This window comes from Lactuca saligna, chromosome 5, assembly GCF_052625555.1.
Source record: "Lactuca saligna cultivar CGN05327 chromosome 5, ASM5262555v1, whole genome shotgun sequence".
In the NCBI taxonomy this organism is placed as follows: Eukaryota; Viridiplantae; Streptophyta; class Magnoliopsida; order Asterales; family Asteraceae; genus Lactuca; species Lactuca saligna.
This window is the reverse complement of record NC_136421.1, coordinates 282,010,009-282,022,235: the sequence shown is the minus strand read 5'-3', so window position 1 is coordinate 282,022,235 and position 12,227 is coordinate 282,010,009. Positions and strand designations below refer to the sequence as shown.

At 29.0% G+C, this 12,227-nt stretch overlaps 1 protein-coding gene across 2 annotated transcripts; it reads left to right on the top strand.

The window, feature by feature from the left end:
• The first annotated feature begins 2,858 nt into the window (after nt 1-2,858).
• Nucleotides 2,859-4,593, top strand: LOC145048018 (protein EARLY RESPONSIVE TO DEHYDRATION 15-like). Of its 2 annotated transcripts, none has more exons than XM_078996395.1 (3): nt 2,859-2,977; nt 3,699-4,086; nt 4,179-4,593. In XM_078996395.1, the coding sequence occupies exons 2-3, from the start codon at nt 3,738-3,740 to the stop codon at nt 4,343-4,345; spliced, it is 516 nt and encodes a 171-aa protein (XP_078852521.1). In that variant the 5' UTR covers nt 2,859-2,977; nt 3,699-3,737; the 3' UTR covers nt 4,346-4,593. The 2 variants fall into 2 exon arrangements, with proteins under 2 accessions (XP_078852521.1, XP_078852522.1); XM_078996396.1 differs by having other exon boundaries at nt 2,902-2,977; nt 3,703-4,086.
• The last annotated feature ends 7,634 nt before the right edge of the window (nt 4,594-12,227 follow it).

Here is a 12,227-nt window from a genome sequence, read left to right as displayed (position 1 = left end):
GAGTTTTTCAACCTGCCAACCCACTAACCTATTTATTAAACGGGTCATATATGGGTTTTTCAAAAAAATAAACAGGTTGACTCACCAACCCATTTATATTAAAAAAAAGAATTTAATTTATTTTTAAATGCACTATGTATCAACTATTAATATTTAATAAATATTATATATATATATATATATATATATATATATATATATACCATTGATTCATAGACCATTTTGACTCGTTATAGATGATTTAAGGTCGTAAGTCGTAACCTGTAAGGCTAAGTCAGTAACCATTTTGCCCATTTTTCTAAATAATAATCTCAAAATCAAATTGCGTATGAGTGTATCTCTCTCTTCCAGACTTCCAGACTCTTAGTCTCTCACAGTCTCCCTCTCCCTCTGTTACTCTATGATCGAAATGATGTATCAAAATAGTGTTGGAGAATTGACTTTGTTTTTTTTTGGGAGAAAGAAAATTGGAATTGTGGCTATTACTTTAGCACTTAAATTATCTATGTATGTTTTAATGGTTAGTTTGAATATGTTTCTATAAATGTTTTTAATTTTCATTTGCATATTTAAAACTTAAGTGTCTAAAATTCAGATATGTTTGCATCAACTATCAAGAATTTATTCATGTTTAATTTTCAATTTTATTTATGAAATCTGACTTACAAACCCAAATCTGACCCACAAACCCGCCAATCTGTGAACCCGTATAAACAAATGTTGATGGGTTATATATGAGTTTATGTTCCAAACCCGCAAACCCGTGACACGCCAACCTGAACACGACATGATTATCAGGCCTATGATAACATTTGTTTTTGTTGTTTTTTTTTTTTTTATTTAGGGAGGTGATATTTCCGCTTAGTCTTTTTATCTATCCACTTAATAATATTATATTTTCCTATTTTGCCTTTTAGAAACCATGATCATAAAAAAAACTTTGATTTTGATCCCTTAAATTGATTTCATCCTTATTTAGATGCCATCTATTTTTTTCAAGGCCTCCAATTTGGAAACCCATATCCTTGATTTTAGTATCCCTTCATTGGTCTTTTTTTTTTTTTTTTTTTACTTTAATTTTTTATTAAAACAAAGTATATAGAAATAACAATAAATAATTAAATTTTATAACAAAAAATTAAATAAAAAATCATACAAATATGATACCAACACTATTCGTTTGATTTAATAAATTTCATATCATACATTAATAATTCGTTTTATTAACGGTGTAATCTAAGTTGCTATCACGATCACAAAAAAAATAACGATCATGAACTGCATTTTGAAGTAGCAGATCTTATGATGTAATAGTGATGATAAAGAAGTATTGGCCGAACTCAGATTGAATATTTGAATTGATTAAATATTTCATGATACATTAGTTTGAACATCTTGTGATATGCATTCGTTTGAATAATTTGTTGAACAACATATTACTTGGGGTATAGTGAGTGCTTTATTACCGTCACTATTACATTGTATGAATTACTATTTCAATGTATGGTTTGTAACTGTTATTTACTTTGTGACCGTGATATTAATTTAGATTACACCACCAATTTTGTTTTAACTAGTATATGATATTGTGTGATACGACACTTAATAAATCAAATGATGATATTTAACCGATTCCAGTAATATTATATTTGTACGGTGTTGATATCATATTTCTATAATGTTTTATTTGTTTTTTGTTTCAACAATTTAGTTATTTGTGTAATTAATATATACGTTCATTTTAATAATATGTAAATAAGACACAACTTTCCAAATTAAAGGTGTAAAAAAAAATAATAAAATAAAATAAAACGTAGACAAAATCTAATAACGGATGAAATCAAGGTTCCGATGACTATAGTTTACAAAGGGTATAAAAGTAAAGATACAATTTTATGAAGTGGATTAATAAAAAAACCAAAACTAAGCATCAACTCACTTTGATTTAACATAGCAGCAATAAGGCTATCCGGTATGGAAGACATTCCACGCGTCTTGGGCTGAGGTGGCAGTCTCTCCCACACGTGAACACCGCTCCCAAAATCGGTGGGCTGCATGTGACGTGAATAGGAAGACAGAAGAAGACGCTGCATCTGATTGGTCCCTCACAATTTCCCTCACAGTTTCTTTCTTTCTCTCTTTTTTTTTGCCCCCTTCACCATCAGCCCACCGGTGAACATCATTTCCATACCCTGGTGGGTTGGGTGTGGAATGGTGAAAAATCTATGTGGCATCCCAAACACGCATGACCATTCCATATGGCCTAATAATAGGAGCACAATTTACTTTCAGGTGTAGTGAGAACGTGCATCAATTTGATTATTTAAATCTACATAAGCTTTTTGACGATGGTATCTACAATTTAAATGTGGAGTCATGATATTACATAATAGCTAATGAAGAACACACACAAAAAAAAATTGATAAATAGTATAAAAAATAGAAAATACCAAATATAAATAAAATCAAAATTTGTTATAAGTTATTTTCCATTGATTATATGGAATGATTGTTTACCAATATAAATATAGACATAAAAATAATAGAAAAAGATATGATACAATTCGGTGGAGCCCAAATTATGTCGAGGGCTTGTCGCGTTGCTAACTCAGGACCCACCAATCAAAACCGGCCTAAAAAAGTCACCTTTAGATTAAACTTTTAAAAGCACAAACGCTTAATCTCATCCGCCCATTTCCCCGTAATAATCCATCAACTCATTGGTGGGCTCCAAGCACCTTCCCATCACTTTCCCCCATTTGAAATCGTACACGTGTGAGTCAAGCGCGTCGGCTGCTGACAGCTTCGGATATAATTCAAGGGGTTGGTTCGGTTCCGAACCTCAGGCTTGGAATTCGTTCCGATTCTGACCTATAAATACTCATGTCGTTGTGTCTTTGCACCTTATCTGATTGCCCGAGCCAAAAGCTCCGAACCACGTTTTGCTTTTGAGATATTTTTCAACGATCCATCGAAGGTATAATTTTACTGTAATTCTGCTTTACTGTATTTGAATCAACTGTTGATCTTCGGTTCTGTTTGATCTGATTTCCTGTTCGCTGCGTTTTCTCTTGTCCTTTGTTCGGCTGATTTAATCGGATGATCATCGAAGTTTGGGCTTCGATCGCTTAAATTCTTGTTTTGTAATAGTTTATGCGTGATTACGAGTTTAATAACGACTTGAGTCGTGATGTGATCCGCAATTTTGATTTTAGGTTTAAGCTTCTGTTATTTAGACTGATCATGAAATTTTATTTAGACTACACGGTTTGGATTTTTGTTTTGATCATCGAAAAAACTACTTCCTATCTAGCTCTTGATTTTGTTTCTTTGTTTTGATCTTACTGCGATTATGTTGATTATCTTATGTGCGTCGATCATTTCTTTTGTGCTCGTAAGTAGTTCAGACTGATCTCATATGGATTTGATTTGCTTCTCGATCTTGATCTTGGACATTTGATGTGTTGATTAAGGTTCGACATGAAGTGATATGTTCAAAAAGTTGCAAAATAACGAAGTTTGGTATAATGAAGCGAACACGCTATTCTGTTTGCTTTCTAAGTCCTGAATCTTCATTCATGCCTACAAGTTAATGAATATTCGACAATATTTCTAGTATATTGCTTATGAATCGATCTGCGAAGTGAGAATTAAACTTGCTTTGATTTTAATAACTAATGAGTTTTTGTTCATGTCAGGTAGCCTAATCACACCAGTGTTCGATCGAAAAAAACAGAATGACGTTAGTTTCAGGAAGAACTTCCACACTCAACCCCAACGCCCCACTGTTTGTCCCCGCCGCCGTCCGCCAAGTTGAGGACTTCTCCCCGGAATGGTGGGACCTCGTCACAACCTCCACTTGGTTCCATGACTACTGGCTTAGCCAGCAACAGGGAGAAGATGGTTTCTTTGCTAACACAGTGGATGACTTCGATGTCACGGATCTCCTCCCTGATTCCATTGAAGCCGATGAAGACACTTTGACCATGGAAGCACAGTATGAGCAGTTCCTCCTTTTATCTGAAATGGAAAGAACAAACACTTTCACTCCATCTCCTACTACCTTCAAGCAAATCCCCACAAATGGTAAAAGAACATACCCTTTTACTCTCTTCCTGGACTCAGTCGTTGCAATTACTATTCATAGCTAGATTAATCTAAGTCTAATAAATGATCAGGTCTGGAGTTGGAGTCTGAAGTGATGAGGGGTTTGACTTTGTCAAAGTCAATGAAGGAGTGGGGTCCGAAGTCACCGGTGGAGGTGGCTAGGTATTGGGAGAAGCCGGCAAAAGCGGTGAGTATGAGCCCGAAGTCACGTGCACAGCGCATTCAGCAGCCTCGTTAAATGCTGGTTAATTTGGATGGAATTTCTCTGGGCTAGGTTAGGTTTCCGTTTGGTATAATTCAGTGTTGAAGAAAAGAAAAGAGGGTAAGGGTAGTAATGTCTTTTGTGTACAGAGCAAGGTGTTGTTAGCTGTCGTTTGTATCTAGCCTTGTTCATAGTCTAACATCGTTCATTTCAACTAGCCAGGGAAAGTTAAAAAATTTGTAAAGAAAATTTCAAAATGTAGAAATTCATGGAACATTTCATCATGTTTTGTTGCTAAAAACTCATATTGTGGATGCTTTTATTTTGTTCGAACTTTCTTCTTTCATTCATCCTGAAAACATATACTTCATCGAAGTAAAATGGAATTTATTATAACCTATAAAAGGTTTTGAAGAAAATCCATTATAGGAATAGGGTTGTTTGATAAAAAATCGATTAGGAGTAAGAAAACTCCTAAAGGAAAATCAATTATATGATTTATGGGATAAAAAATCAATTAGGAGTAAAAAAAACTCCTAAAGTAAATTGATTAAGGTTGTGAACAAACTTTCTATCTATCATTATTACTACTAAAACAATAGTTCATATTACTCATGTCATCTTCTGTCTTCGTTAATACTTGCCACTTGTTATCCTATAAGATATTTCCTACAAGCTCGGTTTGCATTTAATGAGATTTTAATTTTAATTGAATTTGATTTCAAAATCTTTTTTCAATAGGATGAATTGATTCATTCTCTATTAGGTAATGTCTTGATGTTTTAGTTAATCATTTATAACAAAAAAAAAAAAAAATTTGCAATCTGTGTTTTGATTAATCGTTTTTGGCAAATATGAACTCCTAATCTTATAAATGTACCAAGAAGTTGACACCATGAACTTATTCTGATTCATTCAGCATATGGCTGCACTTTCTCTTATTTGATTGACAAAAAAAAAACTATTTTACCCTTTATTGTATAAACAAAAAACATACTAAATTCTAATAATTTTGTTGGATGAGTGATTATAAGTTGTTGATGTCAACTACTGCTATTTATCTTTTCTCTTTGTATTGTTTATTTGTTCCGGTTTCGTGCATGCATCCTTATTGTTAATAAAAAGTTTGTTCATCAAAAAATAAAATAAAATACGATTGTTTGTTTATATTGTCGTGCGGCTCATCACATCTAACCCACAAGGTGTTGTTATAAGTTTATTTGTTGTTAATTTACTAGAAGTTCATATGAATTAAACATGTTATTTTATGGTTTAACCCAAAATTAACTTGCTACTTTTTTTTTTTTTTTGAAATTAGCATGCTACTTTCATTTTTATTAGAACTGTAAATTGGTAAATTGAAAAATAAGCTTATTTGTCTTTTATAAATTTGTTGGTTATTTATTTTATTTTTCAGATTTATAGCATTTTACTTATATGTTTTAAAATGATTATTAAAAAAATAGAAGTAGGTTGCTAATACGGGCCTAAAAATTCTACTTTCATTTCCCTTTTGAAAGATCTACCCATTACACTAATTATAAAATTATATTTATGTCAACAAGTACTTCAAATATAGGCCTAGAATGGTTATTATTGTAGTTCTTAAGTTATGTATGCTAATATGGGCACTTTAATATTATAAAAAATGGTTGGAAGTCAATATTATAAAAAATGCTAATATGGGCACTTTAACATGTAATTTATTTATGTTAACAGATCCTCAAGCTCTTTGGGGATTTCAATATTGTGTTTATTATAGGAATTTCATTATTGCATCATATGGGAGTCGTAAAAGTATGATTTCTCCATGTTTGTGTTACGCTAAATGGTTTAAAAATGAGTATCATTTATTTGTTAAATAAATTTTTTGGAAACATACTTTAGGTAATCCTCGATTTTATATTTTTACACATTTGGTCCCTTTTTGTCACGTTTAATTAATAACTACATTGCTATTTATTTACATTTGTATGATTTTTATTTAACTCCTTTTATACACGTTTTTACTTTCAACATAATGTCTAGTGACCGTCACCTACTTGAATGTCATTGGTGTGGTATCACCTAATACCACATTTAAAGTTCGAGTATTAAGTATGTGGAATTTCATACCAAAATTTAAGAAAGAAATCATTTTCAATGATTATATTTACTTTTATTTATATTTATATTATATCAATTTACTAACCTTCTTATTTTTTTCTATAGGGCACAACAAGATCGTGTTTTCGATAGCCGTTTGTTTTGTAATGATAATTAACAAGAGCCAATGGCAGTTTTTATCTAAGGTTGGTTTGTATCTCAAAGATCCGTTTTTTACACATGGTCAATTGTATATTGTTTTATCTTGAATTAAAAGTAACAAGTGATTAAAATTATTAATTTTAAATAAGAATTGTAGACCTACAAATAAAACTTCTAATGTTGTTTATAAAGAACTTTTTAAAATTTTGTAAATAGTTTGTAGCATATTATTTATTATAACGTTTATTTTCAACAACTTAATTTTCTTATTTTTCATAGATCAATTTTAACTCACTTCTATTCTCATGGTTGTTTTATTTTTTATAATTAATTTAAATTTTCATTATACAATATCATTTATTTTACTAAGTCACAAATAATAATGGTTTAAAATACATTGAAAAATAATTTTATTTATTTATTTGAATCAATCATTATAATTTTACATAAATTAAAAAAAACCCTGAATATTTTAATTAATATTTTATTTAAAACAATTGATTAATAATTATGAGCTTTTATTATAAAATTTTAATTATAAATCAAGTGTGGTTTCTACAAGTTATAACTTAGGTAGTGTTTGTTTTTTGTCTGCAGATCTGCGAGACGTCTTCTGTCTGCGCCGCGCAGACCACGCGCAGACATTAGTCTTCGCAGACTGTTTGTTTTTTTTGAAGACTGCAGACCTAAAAATGTCTGCGTGCCCTCTTCTTGGCACAGATGTGGACCAGAGTCTTCTAACATCTTCAGACATCTTCTAGCTTAAAAAAACATATATATCTTTATTTTTTTTAAGTTTTTTTTTTAATTTATATTTTTTCCAACTTTATTAATGATAAACAATATGAAAAAAAAAATTACAAAACTTAAAAAAAAACATTTGATGATACAAACATGATACTTTTAACAAATTTATAAATAAAAATTTATTATAATAATAGTCGTTGAAATTGTTTATATAAATATGAAAAAAAAATCAAAATATATTCTTATATTTTTTTGCCAAAATTTTGTAAAACTTTATTTAATAGAGTATCATCAATTTCTCGAGAAAATATTTATCGTACGTTTTTAATAGATTTATTTGAAAAAATCGAAGTTTATTTCCATCTATTTATGTACAAATTCTTTGATCACTAATTATAATGTTTAGTTATAACTTTGCAATCAAAGTTGTTGGTTTTTATCAAATATGTATATGAATTAATACCATTTTTATTTTTATTTTTTATATAATAATACATAAAAGTTGATCTAGATTCGTTATATATTTATAATAAAGTCGTAAAAATATATAAAAAATTCTCTTTGAAGTTTAAAAAAATCAGTTTATTTAGATTTCAGTTTATTTTAATAGCCCGCAGATGTTAAAAAAACAAACAGTCTTCTTTTTTCAGACTGCAGACGTTTGGTCCACCTCTTCTACTGCAGAGGTCTACAGATGTGGTCCGCAGACTGCAGACATTTTGCCTCAGAAAAAACAAACAGCACCTTAGTGTTATAATATTAAGATCAAAGAAAACATTATTAACACAAAAAAAAAAAAAATGTGGAAACCCTTGTGAGGGAAAAAAAACACAAGATACAAGTTGGTATATTAATGAATCTCGATAACAGGAAGGTTACAAGGCTAAAAATCACAAAGGTAATGGAGAAGAAAAGAGATGAAGGACTTAATTGAAAATAATAATAGATTTATATCCCTCAGTAGGAAATATTCATAAAAATAATATGCATCAACAACGAATTTTTTTGGAATTGACATTAAAAAATAATATGCATCAACAACGAATTTTTTTGCATAGAAGAGAAGTACTATCTAATTTAGAATGCTCAAATGCAACACTTCAAGAAAACTTTGCACAGATATCAATACATTGATATGAAAAGTATAAAAAAAATTGTTTCAAAGCATTTTGTTTTAATGATCAAATTACTTTTAATTGATCATGGATAATATATTTGGCCGGTTTATCTATAAAACTAACAAATCTATTCAATTTAATGTCCAGTTATCTTGTATCGACAAAACTTGGATATTATATTTGGCCAGTTTATCTATAAAACTTGGATAATAAATCTAGCTTGAATTAGTTGTAATTTAAACTTTCCTAAAATAAATAGATGATTATAGTATCATATCTATCTTAATAAATGAATATCATTTTGCTAAATGTCATCTTTTCATTAAATTTGATATATGTAATTTTGTAAATTTTTTAATTAAATTTAAATTCACATGTCATTTTATGGTTTTTTGAATTAAATCTATTAGTATGCCACATAATACTAAATTTATATATGAAAACTATTACATATATTTAGTGTGATAATAAATGCAACGAATCTTAATATATATATATATATATATATATATATATATATATATATATATATATATATATATATATATATATATATATATAAAAGATATATTAAAATAAATTGAATATGATAATAAATTTAATGAATATAACAAAACAATCATTGATATTATGGATGATTTTCTCGATTCTATTTATTCATTAGTTGAATATATCTATTTATTTTGAAATTTTATTTTAAAAAATTTCTTAATACTTAAACTTTGATATATTTTTTTTAATCAATCCGTGTAATATACGGGTTTCACACCTACTACTTAATAAATACTTATTTCATAAAACATCATATTGACTTAAATTTGTGCAATAAAAAATTTGTGTCTCACAACATTATACCAGTATACAATTAGTAAAAACTAATGAGATTTTCTAATATGTGTCCTAAAGGCACATATAAGAACTATTAATTATGAGAAATATTACCGTAATTAAATGTGAAATGTGTTAATTATGAAGAATATTTTCTATAATTATAAATTTTATATTTAATTATTGTAATATTTTTCATAATTAATAGTTGAACTAATGTTTGTTATGTGTATCCTTATGACACATGTTAGAAAATCCCTAAACTAATTATTCAAATCTCAGAATCTTATATGTCAATAGACCCTGGAAATAATATATTTTCCACCTGAATCAAACTAACCACACTTAAACAATATTGAACAGATCATGGGGTGTTATTTTTCAAAAATCTAATCATAACTTGATCTTGAACAAATCCTTGGGGTTTATTTACCAAAAATATAATAATAACTTGATCTTAAGCTATATATACACGAATTAGCAATACACATAAACCACAAATGAAAATAGCTTCCTATTTCGCGAGTCACACAAATCAAAATAGAAAAACAACCGAGGAACGCTAACACAAAAAAAGGAAAACAATGCATTGCAACTTGCAAGGTAAACGAAAAACTAACAAATAAAACCAAAAGTGTCTGGGGGTTTAAAATATAAATATAGTTTGTCGTGTTGCAATCAAACGATTGCAATAATAATTGTAACCGACTCTTTCGAGCCTATAAATAGGATTTTGCCCATACGAAATAAAGCAGAAGTTATTTGTGTGTTTAAGACATGAGTTAACTCTCAAAGTTCTTTTCTATTGAAATAGTTTTTTTATTTCTAAATAGCAGAGTTTTCTATCCAAAACCATCAATATAAATCATCCATCTAATCAAAGCAATCCATCATCAGGATCATCCCAACGTATCATTGAGGTATAACCATCTAATCCGTCCTTAATTTTATTAATTTAAACTTATATCAAAATCCATCTTTAAGATCATCGAATTGGAATTATTTGTAATGTAATAAAGTGTCGTTAAGTTTGTAATTATTAAAAAGTGTCAGTAGTTTATGAATTATATTTGTAACAATGTGATGTGACATAGTTAGTAAAATATGTAAGACCTTTCATAGTCTAAGTGTCTAAAATGTAAATTAGGTTTGTCGTGTTACGATCATATGACTGTAATAATAATTGTAACCGACTCTTTAAGAGCCTATAAATAGGGCGTTGCCCATACGAAATAAAGCAAGAGTTATATGTGGGTTTACAACTTGAGTTAACTCTCAATGTTCTTCTCTGTTGAAATATTGTTTTTTATTTATGAATAGTAGAGTCCTCTATCCAAAACCCTCCATATAAATCATCCATAAAATCAATGGAATCTATCATCAGGATCATCCTGACGCATCATTCAGGTATAACCATCCAATCCATCCTAAATTTTATTAAGTTTATATTCTTTCGTAATTTTGGAATTGTAATTATCTCTAATGTAATAAAGTGTCAGTAGGTTTGTAATTATTAAAAAGTGTCGGTGGGTTACGGATTATATTTGTAACAATGTGATGTGACATAAAGTTAGTAAAGTGTGGTAAGACTCTCCATAATCTAGGGGTCTAAAATGTAAATTAGGTTTGGCGTATTGCAATCATACGGTTGCAATAATAATAATTGTAACTGGCTCTTTAAAGACCTATAAATAGGGTTTTGCCCATACGAAATAAAGGAGGAGTTATTTGTATGTTTAAGATTTGAGTTAACTCTCAATCTTCTTCTATGTTGAAATAGATTTCTATTTATGAATAATAGAGTCCTTTATTCAAAACCATCCATATAATCATCCATATAATCAAAGCAGTCCATCATCTTGATCATCCCGATGCATCATTCACGTATAACAATCCAATCCATCCTAAATTTATTAATTTTAACTTTCGTCGTAATTTTGGTAATAATTATATATTACAAAAAATTTGTAGGAGAGGAACTTATACCTATAAAATCAACTCAAAGAAATATTATTATACACATACTAAATAAACAACAAATAAGAAATAGATTATCTAATTTTAAAGAAGTAGATAGAATAAAAATTATTACGACGAAAGTTAAAATTAATAAATTTAGGATGGATTGAATGGTTAAACCTGAATGATGTGTTAGGATGATCTTGATGATGGATTACTTTGATTATATGGATGGTTTTAGATGGTGGACTATGTTATTCAGAAATATAAATCTATTTCAATAGAGAAGAACATTTAGAGTTAACTCAAGTCTTAAACAAACAAATAACTCATATTTTATTTCATATGGGCAAAACCCTATTTATAGGCCCTTAAAGAGCCGGTTACAATTATTATTGTAATCGTATGATTGCAATACGATAAACTATATCTACATTTTAGACCCCTAGACTATGGAGGGTCTTACACACTTTACTAACTTTACGTCACATCACATTGTTACAAATATAATTCGTAACCTACCGACACTTTTTAATAATTACAAACCTACCAACACTTTATTACATCACAAATAATTACAGTTCTACAAAATTTTGAAAGAATATAAACTTAATAAAATTTAGGATGGATTGGATGGTTATACCTGAATGATGCGTCAGGATGATCCTGATGATAGATTGCTTTGATTATATGGATGATTTATATGGATAACTTTGGATAGAGGAATCTGCAATCATTGTAACGAAAGCATGGAAGAAACTCCTTTCATGGAAGAATAACATCAGCAATGATACAAGCACGCATTATTGAAGCGAATATATGTCCTTTCGGTAGTGGGAGGATTGACATAAGCCATGATGAACAAAGACATTATTGAAAACACGTGTCCTTTCCATGTGGAACGATTTGTAATTATTTGTAATGTAATAAAGTGTCGGTAGGTTTGTAATTATTAAAAAGTGTCGGTAGGTTACAAATTATATTCATAACAATGTGATGTGACATAAAGTTAGTAAAGT

Excerpts from the sequence above, each read along its gene's own strand:
- LOC145048018 (XM_078996395.1), top strand. The coding sequence starts at position 3,738 with ATGACGTTAGTTTCAGGAAGAACTTCCACACTCAACCCCAACGCCCCA. Across the intron at positions 4,087-4,178 it reads CAAGCAAATCCCCACAAATG|GTCTGGAGTTGGAGTCTGAA; the intron begins GTAAAAGAACAT and ends ATAAATGATCAG.